This window comes from Pecten maximus, chromosome 10, assembly GCF_902652985.1.
Source record: "Pecten maximus chromosome 10, xPecMax1.1, whole genome shotgun sequence".
NCBI lineage: Eukaryota > Metazoa > Mollusca > Bivalvia > Pectinida > Pectinidae > Pecten > Pecten maximus.
Window position 1 is genome coordinate 38,802,956 of NC_047024.1, and position 22,254 is coordinate 38,825,209.

Consider the following 22,254-nt stretch of genomic DNA (forward strand, 5'->3'; position numbering starts at 1 on the left):
GCCAGATACACCCAGCAGGACCCCCACCAGTTCACATTATACTGACAACGGGCAAACCAGTCGTCCCGCTCCCAAAATGCTGAGAGCTAAGCAGGAGTAGCAACTACCAGTTTAAAGACCCTGGCATGTCTTGCAAAGGGGACATAACCCAGAGCCTTCAACGCAGGGACGAAAGAAGAGAAAAGATAAGATCCAAAAAATAGTTGCCTCTTACGGTCATTACGCCCTACATACAAGGCAGGTCATTGCGGTTTCATTAAAAATGGCCATCCCTCACGAAATACACTTGGAAAAATACAAAATTGCATATATATGAATACATTTTGACGCAAGATGCCCTTCTTTCATTGACTTCAATGACATTCCAGTGTCCAGCTTGACCAGGTATATACGTTGCTATAAATAACTGTGAATGCTATACATTCTAAATAAAGCTATTATATCAAAAGTGAGACGACATTGGCATAATTGGGTTAAGTAGCTCGGAGGGCCGGTGAACTTATGCCATGGCGCAGCGTCCGTCGTCCATCAACATTTTCTTTAAATTGCTACTCGTCCTAAAGTATTGAATGGATTTTCACAAAATCTGGTCAGGTACATCCTTGGGGTTTGGTTTGGTTTGGTTTATTTTGTTTAATGTCCTATTAACATCTAAGGTCATTTCAGGACGGCCTCCCGTGCGTGCGACATGCATGCGTGTGGTGAATGCGTATGTGTGTTGTGGGAGGCTGCGGTATGTTCGTGTTAAGTCTCCTTGTGATAGGCCGGATCTTTTGCCGATTTATAGTGCTACCTCACTGAAGCATACTGCCGAAGACATCCAGCAGCACACCCCACCCGGTCACATTATACTGACAACGGGCGAACCAGTCGTCCCACTCCAAATATGCTGAGCGCTAAGCAGGAGTAGAAACTACCATTTTTGAAGACTCTGGTATGTCTCGGCCAGAGGACAGAACCCAAAGCCTTCCTCACAGGGGCGAACGCTCAACTAAAGGCCAAAAGTGAGGCATTGTCAAGGGAGACATTAGGAAGAAGAAAGCTGTTAAGAAAGAAGAGAAAATATAAGATCCCAAATTTAGTCGCCTCTTACGATCATGCAATGGGGGCAGCAGGTACAATTCTTACGCCCTACCTGCAGGGCACATCCTTGGGGAAAGGGGAACAGAGTTTGTATGAATTGTTACTCTGAACCCCCAGGGGTCTGAGGGGCGGGGCCAAATAGGGGAAATATATAGGAGTTAATCCCTTAAATCGCTACTCGTCATAAAGTTATGAATGAATTTGAACCAAATTTGGTCAGGAACATCCCTGGGAGAAGGGGAACAGAGTTTGTATACATTTTTACTCTGAACCCCCAGGGGCCTGAGGGGCGGGGCCAAATAGGGGAAATAGAGATTAGTCTTTAAATTGTTACTTGTCATAAAGTTTTAAATGGATTTCACTAGATTTGGTCAGGAACATCCTTGGGAAAAGGGGAACAAAGTTTTATAAATTTTAACTCTGAACCACCAGGGGCCTGAGGGACGGGGCCAAATAGGGGAAATAGGGGTTAATCCTTTATATCGCTACTTGTCATAAAGGTATGAATGAATTTGAACCAAATGGTCAAGAACATTCTTGGGAAAAGAGGAACAGAGTTTGTATAAATTTTTACTCTGAACCCCCAGGGGCCTGAGGGGCGGGGCCAAATAGGGGAAATAGAGCTCAGTCTTTAAATTGCTACTTGTCATAAAGTTTTAAATGGTTTTTAACCAGATTTGGTCAGGAACATCCTTGGGGGAGGAGGAACAGAGTTTGTATAAAGTTTTACTCTGAACCCCCCAGGGGCCCGCCTTAGGGGCGGGGCCAAATAGGGGAAATAGAGATTAGTCTTTAAATTGCTACTAGTCATAAAGTTTTGAATGGATTTTAACAAGATTTGGCCAGGAAAATATTTGGTGAAACGGAAACAGAGTTTGTATAAATTTTTACTCTGAACCCTCAGGGGCTTGAGGGGCGGGGCCAAGTAGGGGAAATAGGGGCTAATCCTTTAAATTGCTACTTGTCACCAAGTTATGAATGAATTTTAACCAAATTTGGTCAGGAACATCCTTGGGAGAAGGGGAACAGAGTTTGTACAAAATTTTAATCTGAAACCCCAGGGGCCTGAGGGGCGGGGCCAAATAGGGGAAATAGAGATTAGTCTTTAAAATGCTACTTGTCATAAAGTTTAAAATGGATTTTAATTATATTTGGTCAGGAACATCATTGGAAGAAGAGGAACAGACTTTGTATCAATTTTTACTCTGAACCCCCAGGGGCCTGAGGGGCAGGGCCAAATAGGGGGAATATGGGTTAATCCTTTAAATCGCTACTTGTCATCAAGTTTAAAATGGATTTCAACCAGATTCGGTCAGGAACATCCTTGGGGGAAGGGGAACAGAGTTTGTATAAATGTTTACTCTAAACCCCCAGGGGCCTGAGGGGCAAGGCCAAATAGGGGAAATAGGGGTTAATCCTTTAAATCGCTACTTGTTATAAAGTTTTAAATGGATTTCAACCAGATTTGGTCAGGAACATCCTTGGGAGAAGGGGAACAGAGTTTGTATAAATTTTTACTCTGAACCCTCAGGGGCCTGAGGGGCGGGGCCAAATAGGGGAAATAGAGATTAGTCTTTAAATTGTTACTTGTCATAAAGTTTTTAATGGATTTTAACTAGATTTGGTCAGGAACATCCTTGGGAAAAGGGGAACAAAGTTTTAAAATTTTTAACTCTGAACCACCAGGGGCCTGAGGGACGGGGCCAAATAGGGGAAATAGGGGTTAATCCTTTAAATCGCTTCTTGTCATCAAGTTATAAATGAATTTGAACCAAATTTGGTCAAGAACATTTTTGGGAAAAGAGCAACAGAGTTTGTATAAATTTTTACTCTGAACCCCCAGGGGCCTGAGGGGCGTGGCCAAATAGGGGAAATAGGGGTTAATCCTTTAAATCGTTACTTGTCATAAAGTTTTAAATGGATTTCAACAAGATTTGGTCAGGAGCATCCTTGGGGGAAGGGGAACAGAGTTTGTATGAAAGTTTACTCTAAACCCCAGGGGCCTGAGGGGTAAGGCCAATTAGGGGAAATATGAGTTAATCCTTTAAATTGCTACAAGTCATGAAGTTATGAATGAATTTGAACCAAATTTGGTCAAGAATATCCTTGGGAGAAGGGGAACAGATCTTGTATAAATTTTCACTTTGAACCCCCATGGGCCTGAGGGGTGGGGCCAAATATTGGAAATAGAGATAAGTCTTAAAATTGCTTCTAGTCATAACGTTTTAAATGGATTTTAACCAGATTTGGTCAGGAACATCCTTTGGAGAAGGGAAACGGAGTTTAATAAATTTGTACTCTAAACCCTCAGATTTGAACCCAATTTGGTCAGAAATATCCTTGGTGAAAGGGAAACAGATTTTGTATAAATGGTTACTGTGACCCTCCATCACATAACTTTGTATAGCATCGCTTGACGTTAAGGGATAAACACAATTATTATGTAAAAACAGGCCCAAGGGTCTTTCCCCACCTCAAGGGACTTGGTTTCTTTAAACACAATTTTGTCGTAAAAATAATCCGTAGGGTCGTTCAGTCCCTTAGAGAGTATATGTATTAACAAACTGAACATGAACATTATTTTGACATTTGGTCAAATCCAACCAGGTGAGCGATACAGGCCCCATGTGCCTCTTGTTGAAAGTGTGAGTTCTTAATCATGAGGCCGTTAACTCGCCTGTGGCAAGTAGTTCGGTATTTAGTGTGATGTTTCCCAAATTATTTACTTTGTATCTCCTAAGGTATCCGAAAGCTGAATGTTAGATAAGGAAGTGAAATACACGTTACCTAGAGGCAGATGGGGAAAAGTATCTGTAATATATGCTTTGCCATCATCAATGAAATATCCAATCGAGCGATGCATGTCACATGGGCCTTTCTTGTCCATCTTGTGTTTCTGATAAGATATATACAGCGTTTCCTGATGACCACTTCGACAAGCAGCAAAGGATTACATTGTGTGAACCTACTCCACGAATGGTCTCCAACTTATAACTCTAAAAGTGTTCATCTGATGGAATGCAACTTTATTTAATGACAAATTATGTGACATGATTCGGTCTTAACCTCGTATCTAATATTTTGGACTAAATCAGCTGTTAGCCGAGCACCCTAAATTTTCAATAGCTCTCCAGTAATGAAGGGTGCTGCTGTGTTGACATCCTTTGGGTCCACCGGCATGGATTCTGGCGTAACTCTCACAGTTGTGCGCACATCCTGAATAACCAATGAATCGTGACATGTAGTTCTGGACGCAGCGGGATGAGCAGTGCAGGTCAAGGGCGCAGGCTGTCATTGCTACAATTGAGAAATATTTCGTGTGAAATTATAAAGAATAAGAAATATTTAAATAAACGAAGAGTCCAAAAGGACCGGTATCGTTCACCTGTATATTGCAGTAAGTATGGCTCTATACATTTACACAAATGAAGGATTATAAATATTTGGCTGTTATATCTCTCCTATTTGGGCCGAACTTACAGGCCATTTATGCAATTTTTTCTCATCTCCAAGGATGTTTCTCTTCAATTTTTGCCAAAATCAATCCACTCGTTCATGGCAAGTAGCGAATTAAAGGCATTGCACATATTTCCCCTATTTGGTCCCGTCCATGGCAGCAAGTTACAATTTATGAAAGATTTGTTTTCCTTCACACAAGCATGCTTCTGACCAAATTTGGTGAAAATCCAGTCAAATCTTGATGACAGGTATCGATTTTTAGGAAAAGTTGACGAACGATGACCGGACAGATGTCGCGCCATATAATAACTTCACTGGTCTTTTGAATTAGTTATTTCTTTCATTTTGATAAGTCTTGTTAAGGGGACAGAAAGTAAAGTCACTAAATATATGTCATCGCCTTTGTACAATACTCGGATATGTCTTGGCAAGGGGAAAGAACCCGATCACTTTCTCACAGGGGCGATTGATCAACTAACGGTTAAAAGTGAGGATGTGTCAAGGGAGACAAAGAGAACAAAGTTGCTTAAAAGTGAAAAGATAAAATCCGAAATTTAGTCGCATCTTACGATCATGCGCCAGTAAGGTACAATTCTACGCCCTACCTGCGGGCCAAGGATCAATCCCACTTCCAATGGTACGGCCAAGCATGACTTAGGAACTGCGTGTTTCGTATAAACAATTTATATATTGGCAACATAGGGCAAACACGATATTTTTATAATCTGGTAGAGAAAATAAAATAATAATATAAAAATAAGCACATCTGCTGATTAAATAACCTGTATTAATTGTGTGGAGTAAAAGTGGTGTAGACTTACATTTAAACTAATGTCAGTAAATAAGCTAAAATCATTTTGACGTTGTAACTTACAACCCCCTGGTCTCCCGCAGTCCTTCCAGTACTGTTCCATTAGCTGGAAATATCCACATGCGTTAGCGATAACCTCCCACTTACAACCTAAAGGTCTACAACCAGATCCGTGCTGAAATATATACACATGTATATAGTACTTTATTTTCAGAAGGGTCTATATTTTTTGCTGTGTTCGTAGGTAAAATTGCAAAAAATGACTTGTTGCATGTGATAGAAAAAAACCAGTAATTATCCGTTTCGCAAATATCGCAAAATTACATAATTTTTACAACAAATCCACCTCAAAGAACACGAACATTTAGATAATTAAAAACACCATCTAGAATTTATATTGAATGTGTTCTTATATCATAAGAAATACGTGTAAATGTATTCTATAACACAAAACTAGAATAAATATAGTGACATATTTAATATCTCAGGAAATTATGGACTGATGAATCATATTGCTTTAGAAAATATATTCGAAATGTGAATTATGAATTTAAAGTAAGTAATGACTTACACGACAAATACAATCGAGACACTTTTGTGACACGACGCCTGAAATATTAAAAACGTTAATCATAATCTGTAAGAGACGTGCATCATGTAAATTAATATTATCGACCTACCTAAAGGAAAATGTCCATTAGTAAAATTACAATATATAAAATATAGTTATATAGTAATCTTTATGTTCACACCGTCTATTTTATAGGATTAAAAGTAACTGAAATGTAAAATAATTATCGCTTTTTGAAAATATCATCAGACTCGTTTCCTGTGTTCGAAATCTAAAAAGTTATAGTCACTTTAATATGACATATGCTATATAAAAGTCATTTCGATGACCACAATGTAACTGGACGACGACCGCATTACTCAATTTTCAAATTTAAGAGACATGCTTCCGCAATGTGACGGAATTAACATGCGGAATCAGGTGTCATAATGACAATTATTGCTGTTGTGTTTTACAGGTTTATGGTTAGACCAATAAACAAGACGCCTATAGGCCATACGGTCAGCCGAGGTCTGATATGCCGATATTGTTGCGGTGGTGACCCGACATGTAAAATTACCATATAAACAAACGGGATCAGAACCATCAAACTGTCATCTCATGCATGTAATTCCATGTTATCTTTAACTACATAATCTCAAGATAACGCCCCGGCATATGATCTAATAGACGACTTCCACAATGATCATTAAGAATATCGGGATTTTTTTGAAAAAAATAGTTTGTTGGCAGTTTTGTCAGAAAAAAAGTTTGATTTGATGCATTAAAATGCAATGGACATAGCATGAATTGTCAACATTGAAAACAGATTACTCTGGTGACAGGGTTTAGGACAAGTTTAAAATTTAATGAGGTTTGTTTATAAGGAAAGTACTTGTAAGGTAGGTGGGAATTACCACGAGTACTGAATACTTGTTTGTGTGTCGCTGGTTTTGACAGACCAAGCCTTTTACTTTTCTTTTGATAAGATATCCAGTATCACGTTTGTTTACACTTTTCATCACAAATGTTCCTGTGAACTAAAATTGTCGAGGTGCTGATGGTACTCGGACATAGTGGTAGATGTTTTCGCTTTTAGAATTGATCACCTGGCGTGTAGGAATGAAATTTCATTTTGGCTTTACTTATCTTACTCTCAGTTTGTTTTCCAATAGCTTTTGTCTTGATACACCAAACTTTTGTAACATCCTTTAAGATTACAGGTGGTAGATACTAATGGTGGATTGTTTAATTCTCGAGATTAGCGTTACCTGCTATCATGTTTCAATTCATTCGAATAGTGACATGGTTCAGAATATACACTTGCACTTAATCTTTTGAAAGGAAATATGAAATAAAATTATGGCATTTTCCTTTTCTATTTAGAGATTTTGGTCGCCTCCAATCATCAACACTTTATGCGTTAACATTATGACGAAAACAGAAGAAATAGCTGTAGTGTAGTCTAATGCATCTCCACTGCTGTATCTAACTCTCAGAAAATGTGGTAGTGTGATGTGTCTTTTGTACAATCAATTGAGTTCTTCACAGAACCTGTAGTGTAGGCATGACTCCCACCATAACTGGAGTTGAAATGTGCCCCACCACTACCTCCACAATGTGAGGAAGAAGACGCTGTTAAGAAGTCCCCGGCCACCCATACTCTCTACGATAGAACAATATAGCAAAATGTTTAAGCAGTGAACGGCTACCAGATGCTAGTATAAGTCGATATCATAAGATGCGAATGTGAAACGGCAATCAAATGTTGAAAAGTCTTAAAAAGGTAAACGTGGGAATGCAAGGGCTTTCCCTATGTAATCATGTACGTCATTTGTGCAAGTACAAACTGCTGACTTGGTATTGAAGACTGGCCATATGGATACCATCCTAAGCGTTTGGTGTTAAATTTAGTTCGTCAAATAATAACTCACGTGATATCCGTGCACGTCCTGAAGCTCGTGCCAGTGGTAGCCGTCATGCGTCACGATATCGCCAGTGGGATGGTAGCACTCTCCTTGGTTCAGTGTAGCCACTATCGAGTGACTGAGACCAGCTGTTGCATAAAAACATGAAAAATTTTAAAATCGGGGGGGGGGGGGGGGGGGGAAACTTATAGGATTGTTCAGAAGATAAGCAGGATATAGGTACCTTTCAAAACAATTTTAGAGGTAATAGACAGTGAAGTCAAAATGAATAAATCTATGATCAACTATTGAAACCTGCAATAGTTTTACTTTTAGTGTTTGGATATTTAAGCATTGAACAGTTAGGCAACATGAATATTTACCCAAATTGTATTCATATTGACTATATACTGCAATCTGGTATGCATATATTTGCATTCATTTAGATTCTTTGTGACTGAAGCGAAAATGCGTTTGAATTTCTCGCTTTTAAAAACAACGTTTACAAGCTAAAATCAAAGAACAGCCGAATGTTTGTGTTATCGTTCACGACAGGCTCTTGAAATGGTTTTAACACAAATCTAGCATACGTGTGTGGATATAAAAAAAATGTTCACAATTCCTTTCTTTTTGAATGTTTGAAATTAAAGTCTTTTTGCGCACTGATATACCGTTATCATTAAACAGTGAAGGGGAGGTTATAAGTATTACATCGGAAGGACTCGATTGATCCCGATTAAACGGTTAGGTTTCTACCAACTGGATTAAGGTTATTTTAAGAAGAATATCAAATCTAAGATCGTCCTGACAGTTGCTCTATGGGTTATATCAATTTCAAGGGTATTTCGTTTGAAACAGATTCGGTGTCTAATCGGTTAGATCAGTGTCACTAGCAGGAGTCGACCACAGGAATTGGAGAAAGGAAGCCATTCAACATCAGTGAATAAAGCCATATCGATACCCACGATTTTCACAAGGATTTTATAAGTGCTGGACTTTTAATCTACTCGTGTCTTGCACGACCTTTACAAATTTGGTTATTTGTTTGCTAGAATGGCGTTGATAATGATTACCTTCAGTCCTAGCGTGTACGCCGCTGTAGTTGAGACACTCACAGGAGCCCGAATGACTTGCAGAGCTGGCTTCAGAAAGAAACATAAAACACACCACTAGCAATGTTGCCGTCGATCTTAGATCCATTGTGATCGGGAAGGAGTTCCACTGCGGAATACAGACTTATCTGTATGTCATATAACCTTATCTCGTACTAAACGTACCAACACATATATTGTGATAACAGTCCTTTTGTTTGTTGTGTTACGCTTACGCATGCGACGTATTTTTTTTTGTCCTGTCTGTCGATCATAACTCTGACATATTTCTTGAGTTTGAACATTGAAGACTAGAAAATATCTATCGCACACGACTGTCCACGCTCCTATCTTTCGATGAACATTTGATTTGGTTTGTTTTATTATTGTCGAATGTCCTATCAACAGCTAAGGTTATTGAAGGACGACTTTCCGTGTGTGCGAGGTGCATAGATGTGGTGAATGTTAGTTTTTTGGGAGGCTGCGGTATATTCGTGTTTGTCTCCTTGTGATAGCGCGGAACTCATGTCGATTGTATAGTGCTATTTCACTGAAGTATACTGCCAATGACGCCCAGCAGTACATCCCATTTGGTAACATTATACTGATTATGGACGTCATACCACTTCCAAAATTTGTTATCGCTATTACACAGAAAGCACTTAAGGGATCTTTCTCAAATTTCATATGTAAATTTCCCTTGGTCCTATTCCTGGCAAATTACATTTTGGACCGATCGGAAAACAACATGGCGGCCATCATGCATTTTGACAAGTGGATCTTGTTACCGCCAGAAGGGATGGTTCTCAAATTTCATATGCAGATTCCCGTGTTCCCTTGCTGTGCATATTGCATTTTGTATGGCCATCTTGTATTTTAACAATTGCATGTTGCTCCTGCTATATAGTGTTATATAAATGTAGCGGGGAATGTTATCGTATATGTACTGACAGGTTAAGCTGACAGGGTTAAGCTTAACGCTAACTATATGTCATGTCTATATGTTGTGTCTTTACTATGTGTACCTGCGTCACCTTGACCATTATTGGTCCCCTGTTCACGTGTTCTGTCTCTGGTCGATGTTTTTGTTGTGCATTGTTCGTAGTCGCTTGCTTTTTCGTCAGTGTCTGTCGTGCCTGTGTGCCCCTGTTAATCCTCCGTTGTGATTGGTGATTGATAAATTCAGGGTGGTGTATCGTATACTTGGCAGTCTGATGGATTAGTTTCCGTCTTCCTCGCACGTACTAATGTAGCGTTAGGGTATGTAGGGTCTTGGGTGGGAAGTATTAGTCGGGATGTTGGGTTTAGTTAGGTCGTAGGTATTGGGGGTTAGTTTTAAGTTAGGATGTTTACTATATAGCTAGGCCTATGCTGTTGTCCGTTTCTATATAATTTTATGTCATCATCATCATTAATAAATGGTTAATTGTATTTCAAGGAGTTTTTTTCTCTATATATACCACAGATAGAAGTTACCCATCGAACCTGGGTTGTTGGTCCACAAGGGCGAGTCGGGTGCAGTTGGACGTACGCATGCAGTTTGACGTATGCAAACTGGGCCCGACACGCTCCTGTTACATAAAGTTGTTAAATGTTTTGAAGGAAGAGTGAAAAAGGGGAAAAGAAGCGAAAAGATTAATATTTCATTTGACCTATATGGATCATTCAATAGTGGATGCAAAGATCCCTCTGGGATATCTTGTTAAAGACTCTGGTATGTCTTGGCCGGGGGGGGGGGGGGGGGGGGGGGGCAGGCATATCTAAAAGCCTTCCATGGACGAACGTACAACTGAATACGTACGAAAAAAAAGCAGTGTTAAAGGATTCATTAGAAAAATTTAGTTAAGAATGAGGGAAAAGATAGCATAGTTAGTCGGCTCTTACGATCATGCAATGGAAAAGCAGGTACAATTCTTACGCACCGTGCAAAAGGGGTCGCACTTTAACCTTGACCAATGAGTATGGTCAGCTGTAGAACTAGATGTTTTAGTGTAAATATGTAGCAAAGGTCAAAGATACCTCATAATTTCAGAACGGAACGGGACGAACAAAGATAGGTAATATAAGATTCAATCCTGTTTTGTTGATATTTATGGGGTATAAATCTCAATTGGTCTTGAGACAAATTTTATGAACTGCGAACGTCGAATTAGACAGGAACCAAGACATTGTCTTGAACAATAATGCAGACTTTATGTACAAAGGATAACCAGGACGGCTCATGTTAGTGTTATTATTCTGTAACTATGCGACAGTTCGTGCCGCACTGGTGTACAAGAGTTAGGAGGCGAGCGTCATTAGATCGGTGGACTGCTGATTGACTGTACAGTAGAAGAAACAGATACTGGTCAAGGTTTTAAACCGAACTTCTGTTGGCTGCACCGGTAAGTGATGACAGTGTTTAACTTCTTTTTTGTATGTTTGTTTATTGTCTACTTTAACTGAGGATGCCTGCTTCATTCCAATGTTCGGACATCATCTAATCTGTCTGCATTGGAACCATTCGTCACTCATTTCTGAATGGTTGACACTTAGCCATCGAGCAATGTATCGTTTGCTTCAATTGGCATACTTGGAAATATCTTATCTCATGAAGTTGTTGAAATTTGTATTGCCAAACAATTTATTTTTGCATAGGCAATATTCTATTTCTGCATTGCTAAAATTTCGATTTTTGCCTATGCATGCTTTTTTGGGCATATGCAAAATTCATAATACTTTAACCAATGAAAAATACAAATAGGGCCTACTTTATTCAGCGAATCCAAGGAAATATATATTTCCAAGTGTTACTTACTGTATCTTTGACTGAACTTACTCGCAGGGGAAAGTAATCTTGGTAACGCTGGGTCGAACGACGTTGACGTTATTTAGACATCGATTTCGAAGGAATATTTACAAAGTTGTCAGGTTGTTTTGGTTGGCTAATTGTTTGTACAGAATTCGAATTTAGCCTTTGTAAAAATAGAATATTGAATTTTACGTAGGCAAAAATACTTGTGCATATCTAAATTTATTTCAGCATAGGAAAAATTTAGTTTCACCTATGCAAATTCGATTTTTGCATATGCAAACATATCTCAACATGACACACTTTCCGCGCCATTAGGCCTTGACATTGTATGGGATTGTATGTCGCATGTTTTAACCCACCATTGAACAGAGAGTTTTATTTGGATAGGTTTTTTCAATAAGCATTTTCAACATGCTGACCGTAACAGGTTTTTTTCCATTATAGCATACATTCGTTTATTGCCTATAGATAAAGTTCAGTTAACTCTCGTGATTATGAGTCACGTACTTCACTCCATTCTCATCAAATCTATACTCGAATTAGTTGCGCTTTAGTTTGGGAAAACTCTAGACCGCGTGTGACAAAATGGACTGCAATTTTGTACCAGACTTACTGTCGTAGAATGAATAACGATGTTTCAGCGCTATCAAAATCAACTGAAATGTTCTCTATGTCTCTTTAACAATTTCTCTGGACAGTGTTGGTTTCGACAGCCCAAAAGACAATATCAATTATATTGTATATTTCTTTTCACGAAAAAAACTATATCAAAGACATTCACATTGTGATGATACAAGATATCAGGATATGTATCCACTTTCGTCTCGACGAACAACGAACATTAGCACTTATTGTTATTGTTGCGACAAACAAAGCAAACAAATTAACATGAATCAAACAGAATGCAGGTAAACTGGTGATATAAATTAACAACCAAAATATCACAGCATAATCTTATAGATTAAAAATGTATGCATACAAAGTCAAGCAGCATATATATAAAGAACCCAAGTATCACATATGCCAGTAAATGAAGTTAAAATTGAAAATGATAAATTCTGAAAAATAATATTACTATTGTTTGATTAAAACACTATGAAATGAAATATGCAAACATGCATGAAATATGCAAACATACGTACGTATGCTAATATAGTAAAGTGTTAAATTTTACAGGTTTATACACTTAGGCCAAATAAAATGATAGTTGTGTTTTCCCATTTCGGCGACGAAAAAAATAGGGTAGGTAGGTAGGAAAACATTTTATTCTATGGTTTTTATTTTATTTTCCCCCTACCAAAACATTTATTTTTTATTTGAAGGTAATCCATATCTTGATCTATGATATAATAATGATTACGAAGATAGCACAAACATTCACAACTCTGTTTTATTTGGCCTTATATAGTTTTTGATTAAAAGATATGTCAGCTGAATGAATATTTAAGACTATAAATTTAGATAAAAATATGCTTGCGTGATACGAAGAAACTGTTGAATAATGTTGGTCTGGTTTGGTTTATTATTGCTTAACATCCTATCAAAAGCTACATGTATGGTCAATTAAGGGGCATCTAAACAGCAAATCCAGCCAAAACAGTTGATATTTTACAAGGCTATACATCCCTACTAGGATGCAATTTAATAGAAGTAACTTGATAAAATTTTGATATATATCATGTCAAACTTTGGGCCTTGCTGTTGACATTCAATTTGTTCAGTAGTTCGTAAATTTCAACAAAACATGGGGAAAATGCATGTTTCAGGGGGACATAATTAGCTCATTCCATTCGTATCTCATTTATTGTGCAAAACAGTCATGTCGTTTTGCTCACAAGGGTCTAAAGCACAAACTAGGAGCATTGGTTTGACTAGATTGGACTTTATGATATGTATTAACACTGATTTTATTTAGACCTTGAAATGCAAATGGCGGTTGTGAATAAGATCAGACAATTATGGCATATAAGAAGGTATTTCAAACGCCAAAAATGCTCATATTAGATACTATAGAGAACTCTAGACATGGCAGGAAGACTGTTTTTAGGAAAAAATGTTCATTCGTTGAGTTTGGGGTAAAAGACATATATTTCTGAAAAAGGCCCAAAACTCACCAGTTTGACAATTTGTCTTAAAATGGTCATTCTTACTATAATCAGATGTCTTAAATGTATGATAAAGGAGCATTTTTAATGGCTGAAATGCCTCCCTTTATGCCATATTTGTGTAATATCATCCACAGCCGCCATTTGCATTTCAAGGTCAAAACTAAATATGTGTTTATACCTATATAAAGTCAAATCCGGTCAAACAAATGCTCCTACCCTGTGCTATAGACACCTGTGAGCATAACAGCTGGACTATTTTTCAGATTTGGTTATTTTTGTGGCTTAGAATTATTCCATGCTACAACTTACCACAAAGTAACTCTATAGAAGAAATTGTTAGCATCTACGTCAAATTAGTTGTGATTTTAAGACACTACATGTCCAAACAAACATTTTGGTATATTACATGACTATTTTTGTGCAAATTTTAAGCTATTTATTCGTGTTTGAAATTCAACATTATTCTGCTATTAAGGACGGTCTCCCGTGCGTGCGGCATACATGCGTGTGGTAATGCGTATGCGCGTTTTGCCTGTCCCGGCCCGGGGACGGAACCCAAAGCCTTCCTCACAGAGGTGAACGCTCAACTAAGGGCAAAATGTAAGGCGTTGCAAGGGGAAAATATTGAAAGCATAAATTAAGCACCAACAAGCATATAAATAAGAAAAGACATACACTAGTGGCAAAAATGCGTTGGAAGGGAGAGAACTCCAACATAAGCAATAAAAATAGAAAGGTAGCAATTCGGCACAGAACCTACAATTATATAGATCGCCATCCCAGGTGCGGAGTAACCTGCTGAACATCCCGTAGTTTTCCGCACTTCTAAGGTCATTTGTCAGGCTGTTCCACACCTGAGCTGCCTCGAATCTGAAAGATCTCTTCCCAAAGGTCTCTGTCCTTGCTTTTGGTATGCTGGCAGTCTGCTATTGCCTGAAAGTATAGTCTGTGGATCCTAGTTGTATAAGATCGGATCAAAAAAGTAATGACCTAAGCTGTTAATAGGACTTTAAACAAAATAAACCAAACCAAACCATAAGATCGGATCAAAATCAGGGCCCAAATTCCTGTACATGTTGAAAACTGTTCTTGCCATTGTTTTGCCTATTTACATGTGAATTATTAAAAGTGGTGTTTTCTTCTTCAATGAATAAGTACCTATTCTTCAGTACACATTATTGTTTTGTGGCCTTTCTACAGGCCGCAGTGGTTAAGGCATCCTAACACTTTATCACTAGTCCTCCACCTCTCGGTTGCGAGGTCGAAATCCACGTAGGGCAGTTGCCTTGTACTTCCCGTAGGCCCGTGTTTTTTCTCCGGTTACTCCGGCTTTACTCTACATCCAAAACCCGGTCAAGTCCTTGAATGACCCTGGCTGTTGATAGAACGTTAAACAAAGAAAACCAAACCTTTCTCAAGATATTTGAAATATGTGAATTAAGGTTAAAGTCACTGTTTATATCTATACCTTACAGTTTAACATTGCATTTAGAAGGTTCACTTAGATTTTCAACATTGAAAACGTAAGATGTTGCCTACACTTTTTTCCTATAGTACAAATATAAACATAAAGGTCACGATCAAATCATACCCTCCTAAGATCTAAAATCAAGCGTCGAACTTATATAAGCAACACATAAAATATTGACTTTAGAAATGGGACTTGAACGACACACTCGTTATTAACCAAATCAGCGATAGTTTGCGTGACAAACTATGTCGCTCCTACTGTGGACATGACATTTTATAAATACTTTAGGAGGGGCCGAAAGGAAAGGTATTACATAACTGCCAACGATCGTATCTAGTACAATGAATTCTGAAGCACCAATATCTTTCCAGAACTGGACATGACTTCTTTATCTACCTTTAACAGAATTTCCAGGACACTTATCTTGATATTCAAAAAAATTGTTTAAGCGAGCACAGTTCGTCGCAATCAAACAATGCAGGAGCAATACATGTATACGTATCATGAATGTCTTCACTTGGGTCCGTTTTTCTGCTGTTTGGGCTGTCGAGATCCTTCCTGCCTTAATACGGCGGCGTTACGGGGGGCGTTGATGTCATAGGGACGAAAGAAAGCAGACTCCGCGACTGCGGAGGTAGAAGTGTTACGTGGAGCAGGGTTACTGTATGATCGACTTGTTTCTCTTGTACAGTTTAAGATTAAGGTTTTTTGCCAAATCAACACAACTGCCAAGGTCACGCTTCTCGAATTTTATAATTGGCCTCAAAACGTTCACCTCTTATTCCTCGTTGAACTGGAATTGTATCCAGTTCCCTTGGCTCTTGAATTTCAGACTTAGGTTGTTTTTTTTCGTACAGCCTCTTCTTCTACAAGTTCCGCCCTAATAGGAATATAATCTATTGTCCCAGTTTTGCCTGAATAAAGAAAAAGGCATTAAATGACTCCGCACCTCTAGGATTCTGATTCATAACGGGCAAATGGTTCCCAGGTTGCAGTATACGTCACTATGCACGTCTGACTTGTACCTGCTGCCCCCATTGCATGATCGTAAGAGGCGACTAAATTTAGGGATGTTATCTTTTTTCTTCTTTCTTAACAACTTTCTTCTTCCTAATGTCTCCCTTGAAAATGCCTCACTTTTGGCCTTTAGTTGAGCGTTCGCCCCTGTGAGGAAGGCTTTTGGTTCTGTCCCCTGGCCGAGACATAACAGTCTTTAAAAATGGTAGTCGCTACTCCTGCTGAGCGCTCGGCATATTAGGAGTGGGACGACTGGTTTGCCCGTTGTCAGTATAATGTGACCGGGTGCGGTGTTCTGCTGGGTGTCTTCGGCAGTATGCTTCAGTGAGGTAGCACTAGAATTTGGTTTGATGTGGTTTATTTTGTTTTACGTCCTATTGTAACAAAGTTGGTTAATTGTCACTATTGTGAGTGATAACTATTACATTACATCTAGTTAGGTTTATTCTAGAATAGTTAGAAACAGTGTTATCGTTGAATGTAATGTAAAGCTGTGTTAACAGCTGATCGGTAGTTTTATAGTGTGTTGTGATAATTCACAACGATGTGATTATATTGTATATCACAGATCATCGTAGAGTTTAAAAAAATTGTCAGTTTATTTACAAATAAGGAGCGATAGTATATTGTGCCTTATAGATTGTTTCTGTATGATAAATAGTCCACGATTTCGTGATAGATTGGTTGTTAGGGGCGACGCCATCTTTGAAGCCGGCGTTCTTCCCCATCTAGAACAGCAAAGATAGCGATGTAAGTTTATGTGTTATCGCAGTAGTCAAACGAGCCCCACTGCCAACTATCGGTGAATGCCGCTTACCGGTTGACTGCGTACAGTGTGGATATTGTAAGATATAGAACCAAACCCGGATTGTAATTATTGTAAATGGGTTCCGGATAAGATTTAGTATATTTTTTATCAGTATAGTTCTTTTTATTATAGAGTTTCCAATTATTTGGGACTACTTCGCGATTGGCATAACGTTGCCAATTCGCGGCATCATATGTGACGTCATTGACGTAAAACGTCTCAATTGGCAGCATCCGGCTGCCAATTTGGCATTTTTGGCAGCTTCTGGCATTCGCCAAAGGTTATAAATAGGAGTGCTGCGCGGTAGCTGGCAGTAGCCTCCTGACTGGCATCGGGTCCGTACATTCCGCAGGTTCCAGTCCTAATAACTATAGATCAATATCATTTGACCATTTATACACATCCGTGTACAGTTTGATTGAAAGGTATTAGTTATTTTCTACTGTAATATTGTTAATTGGAACTGTCAGGTGTTATCACCGGCATTTTATAGTATGATGTAACTATTGGAGCACGATTAGTAATAATCATAGATCGCTCTTGTAGTGGTTTAGCTATATAAATACATGTATCTTGTTTCAACATAGACACAGAGATCTGTTAGTTTACAGGTGGATGATCATAATGGAATAACTTATTGAGGAGTTGTCAGAGTTGTACAGTTACTTTATATTTAATATATTAGTTTGTTCTGTTATCAAGAGGTTAATTTATTACGTAATATCTAGTTATAACTTGTTACTGTGTATTTAAGTATTCCACGAGTGATATCGAATGGTTAATGATTGAATGACTGAGAGTATGGAGTAGTTGAATTATAATTATGTAAATTGTTGATAATTTGAATCTTAATATAACATTTATACTTTGAAAGGCTGTCTTTGTTGTTTCTTTCCGGTCTTTTATAATACTATGGTAATTAGTCTGTCGGTCTAAAGTATGGATTATCGGATGTGGCTATATTCAGTGTCTGAAAGTAACTCTGAATTCTCCATAGACAATAGGTCTACAGAAAACTGAAATTCCATAGCCCAAGTAATTTTTCCATAGACCCATTTTTTACAACATGCTTTTTAGTAGCAGAGTGATAGTCGTTAAACTTATTGTGAAATAAGTGCAATGTCGTTAATGAAATAAAAAAATGAGAATCAATTGTAATTGTTAATAAGATTTTTATTTGCGATTGTTAATCAGTTCTTTTTTAAATTTTATTTCTTTGACCGTTTCGTGCTCAAGCTCAACCGCAGCCGCTTCCTTTAACACTTTGGTGAATGTGTCACCCATATTATCAAAGCCTGGCTCAAAATCCCCCTCAACATCTGAATCAACATCCTCTGAATCGGACTCCATCTGATGATCTATTTCAGCTTCTGCTTGTCCATCTCCTTCTATCACAGCTTCACCCTCTATTTCCTTTGAAGTTGATGCTGCCTTTAGTGCAGACCTCTCAAATTCTGGTCTCCTCATCCCTCCAGATGGTGTTTTCATCTGTTTAATGCAAACTTGCAGTGTTGGTTAAAATAATATTAATTAGTTAATAATAAGCCTTCTGAAGTTATCTTGAGAGGCTGATATGAACTAGTATGCTATAATGCACTATGCATAATTAATGTTATTGTTTTAAAGGACTTTGAAACACTTTCAATTGAAGTGACTTTAAACTAAAAGGTATTAAACTAACCAAAAACCTGTTAATGGCATCTTCTGGGTCAAATTGTTCAACAGAAGAAGTGAGCGACTTTACGATCATTACGTCAGTCATTGCCTCAATGGTAAGTCTGCACCTTTTGTCTAACAGATAAATGATAGGATAAATAATACATGAATCACAGAGTATGTAGACATTTCTCAAATTCTGACAAGAAACTCCAAATCATGGTTTAATATTCATTCATCAGATAATAATCAAATTAAAGCATAAAATATCTACAAGAAATAATCAAGTTCAAAATCAAATCACAACAGTACCTACATTTCATCACGTTGTCCTCGACCTCGTAACATAACCAGTCTCTTCCAACAGAACAAGCCAGTGGCATTGAAAAGTCCTTTCTCTGGTGTTGTCGTCATATGCCTTTCGTTTATCATGTAACTGTGTCGCCGAGGAATAAGCAGAGGAATGTTTTCGCTTCGTATTTGGTTTAGCACCTTCATAATACTTTAACATGTGCGCCATGTTGTTTTGAATAACTGCGTCATGCAAACGCTTGCATCGTTCGGTGTCAAATCACTCAGACGCTTGAAGCAAATACACCCTGCTGACGCGCTTTTCTCGGAAGATTTACTTTTATTTTGAGCTCATTTATTACTGGATCATTAGTCAAAAGACAAGGAAAGATTTTGTTATCATGTGTCATGAGGAAAATTTAATATCAAGACTGAAAAATTGCATAGCCAATCGGTCCAACACAATGAATTTTTACATAGACCGATCAGATTTTCTGTGGCCTCGGGCCATCGGACCACCTTTACTTTCGAACACTGTATATTTATGTAACACAGTTACATGCCGAGCAAGTCTGAGACTACAACTTCGCCATATTAGCGAAGTGAACCCAGCAGAGCGTTACATTGGTGACAGGGGTGGGATACTTTGATAGTCATATCCGTGGCTTGTTACGTAATTCTTGCTGTTATCAGTAAGACGGAATAATTGCCGGAAAATTCTATAATTAGAATTTGACACCAGAAAGAAGACGGATATACACTATAGTGTTGTTACCAGCACATTTTGAAGAATAGATAAAGCCATAATTTACATTAAGAAGATACCACCATGGACCCTAGGACAGGAGAGAATCCTCCGGAGAGAGACAGCGAGGTTACTCTTGCTTAACATATCGATGGACCTGATGCTGGGAGGACGTCATTCCCACAGACAGCAACCTTTGTGGATGGGACACCAAGTGGAGAGGTACAGTTCCGCCTGCCTTCACAGGACAGCGGACTAGGAACTGTCACTGATGACGGAACACAATCTAAGAGCGGACTTGAGAAAGAAAACGAAAGTCTTCGTCGTCAGCTGCAGATGTTACATACAGCAATGGATGACCTCAGAAATGACATGGTAAAACAGCGACTGGAATTTAATAGTAGTAACCAGTCTCTGGAGACACAACGACCTCGGACTAGTGGACAGGCGTTGAGAGAGGAAGATCAATGTGGAGCCCGAGGTGGTTCTGATATTAGTCGATCCCGGACGCGGGATGTAAGGACGACAGAACAGCGGGACAGATATGACTCTATGAAGGACTATAGAGTCGACTCCATGACGGACTATGGAGTTGGGTATTCAGACAGAGATATCCTGTTTAATACTGTATTGGCACAGAATACTGGGACATTAGCACGCCATGAGATTGATGGTAGACATGGTCAGAATTTTTCTTCAGCCGGCGTTAATAGAGAAGACGTTTCTGCAGTGGTGCAGAATAATGTCGCCAGTGTGCCAGGATTACGATCTTCAAATTGTCTTGAGCACCATGCATCTAGAGGAGTGAGTGGGGGAGGAAAACACAAAAAAACCAGCAAATTACGATGGGAGTACAAGCTGGCAAGATTATTTGGTACATTTTGGCATGATAGCAGAGCTTAATAGATGGGATATGAGAGAGAAAGCATTGGAGTTAGCAACAGCTTTAAGGGGCACAGCACAGAGTGTCCCGAGTCAACCTGAAAACCAGTCAGAAATGTATCGGGCTCAGCTGAAATCAAGATTACGCAAAAGAAATGAATCCCTTCCTGAGTTAGCTCAGGATATTAAGAAGTTACTTCGTATGGCATACCCTACAGCACCCATTTCTCTTCGCCAACAACTTGGACTGGATTGTTTCATTGACTCTCTAAATGAATCAGAGATGGAATGGGCGGTGAATCGGGGGAAGGCTATTGAGGAACGCAGTGAAGATTGCGATTGAGTACGAGGCCTTCTAAACAGGGCGAAGGAGGAAAGGATGTTCGCAGAAAGAAGAAATAATTGAGGAAGACGATAATAAGAGATCAAACATGGAAGATGGTACACAACAGCACAGGAGAACAATACCATGCTTCTACTGTCAGAAAGAGGGACATATAATAAGAAATTTTCAACAGAAAAAGAAAGATGAAAATAATGGTTATATAAACAGAAATCATCAAAGACATTTCAGCCGTCGGAAAACTAGACTTGGCTGGCATAGCAGACCATATATCAGCCACAGATACCGAGGGGTCTAACGATGTCAAAGATACAAAATATAAAGCTAGAACAGATGGATTATATATTACAGCAGTAATAGGAGGGATTCAAGTTAACTGTCTTATCGACACTGGATCCACTATATCTGTTCTTCACCCTGATAAATATGAAATGATTCCTGAGGAGAGAAGGCCGGACTTAGTGAAGAAATCTACTACACTGCGTATGGAAGATGGAGGAGCTCTTTCAACTCTAGGTTATATAAATACCACAGTGAAGATAAACAACACTATGGTACGGAATCGAGTTATCATTGCAAATATAGATGCTCCAGCTGTTCTTGGATATGACTTTCTGCATGCACATGGATGTCAAGTCGATATGGGCAAGGAACTTATAACTTTCCATGGGAAGAAATTAAAATGTCAGCGAGAAAGTCGAATGGATTCACTATATCGAACAACTTGGTGATACCACCAAAGAGTGAAGTTTTAATCAATACTGGCGTACCCAGGAATTTGAACACTATCAAGAATGCACTGGTTGAACCTTAAATTCCACCTTGAAGGATATGGGTATCGTAGTAGCCAGGGCCTTGGTATCTCCGAGATAAGATGGTATTCCTTTACGAATGATCAACTTGTCAAATGAAACTAGAACTTTGTATCGGGGCACGTTAGCAGCTACATGCGAAGAAGTTACACTTTTAGAAGCTGAACCGGACGATTCCAAATTTGAAAGAATTGGCTCTATTACGGCAAAAGTAGAGCTTCATGAAACCTTACAAGAACTTCTTGGTAGATGCAAAGAACAGGTCACACCCGACCAATTACAGAAAGTACATGATATGCTTGTTTCATATCAAGATTTATTCGCCAAATCAAAGTCAGATTTGGGAAAGACAATTGTCATTAGACACAAGATTGATACAGGGGACGCAGTGTCTGTAAAACAACCACCACGAAGACTACCTTTGCA

At 38.7% G+C, this 22,254-nt stretch overlaps 2 protein-coding genes across 3 annotated transcripts; both read right to left on the reverse strand.

Annotated features, from left to right (window-relative positions):
• Positions 1–4,174: 4,174 nt before the first annotated feature.
• LOC117336691 (lysozyme-like) lies at positions 4,175–7,781 on the reverse strand. The gene is made up of 5 exons (XM_033897301.1): positions 7,761–7,781; positions 7,458–7,569; positions 5,925–5,962; positions 5,417–5,528; positions 4,175–4,380 (listed from the first exon to the last, which is right to left on the reverse strand). Exons 1-5 carry the CDS (start codon positions 7,779–7,781, stop codon positions 4,175–4,177), a joined length of 489 nt encoding a protein of 162 aa, XP_033753192.1.
• Positions 7,782–18,251: 10,470 nt separating this feature from the next.
• LOC117336928 lies at positions 18,252–19,577 on the reverse strand. Of its 2 annotated transcripts, none has more exons than XM_033897745.1 (3): positions 19,072–19,577; positions 18,781–18,890; positions 18,252–18,587 (listed from the first exon to the last, which is right to left on the reverse strand). In XM_033897745.1, exons 1-3 carry the CDS (start codon positions 19,136–19,138, stop codon positions 18,273–18,275), a joined length of 492 nt encoding a protein of 163 aa, XP_033753636.1. In that variant the 5' UTR covers positions 19,139–19,577; the 3' UTR covers positions 18,252–18,272. The 2 variants fall into 2 exon arrangements, with proteins under 2 accessions (XP_033753636.1, XP_033753637.1); XM_033897746.1 differs by having other exon boundaries at positions 19,068–19,577.
• Between the last annotated feature and the right edge of the window lie 2,677 nt (positions 19,578–22,254).

Coding starts and splice junctions, on each gene's coding strand:
- LOC117336691 (XM_033897301.1), bottom strand. CDS start 7,781: ATGGCCAGTCTTCAATACCAA. Junction 5,963..7,457: donor GAGTCATGCCTACACTACAG/GTTCTGTGAAGA, acceptor TTAATATTTCAG/GCGTCGTGTCACAAAAGTGT. Junction 4,381..5,416: donor CTGCGGGAGACCAGGGGGTT/GTAAGTTACAAC, acceptor TCTCAATTGTAG/CAATGACAGCCTGCGCCCTT.
- LOC117336928 (XM_033897745.1), bottom strand. CDS start 19,138: ATGCCACTGGCTTGTTCTGTTGGAAGAGACTGGTTATGTTACGAGGTC. Junction 18,891..19,071: donor CGAGGACAACGTGATGAAAT/GTAGGTACTGTT, acceptor TTTATCTGTTAG/ACAAAAGGTGCAGACTTACC. Junction 18,588..18,780: donor ATGCCATTAACAGGTTTTTG/GTTAGTTTAATA, acceptor TGCATTAAACAG/ATGAAAACACCATCTGGAGG.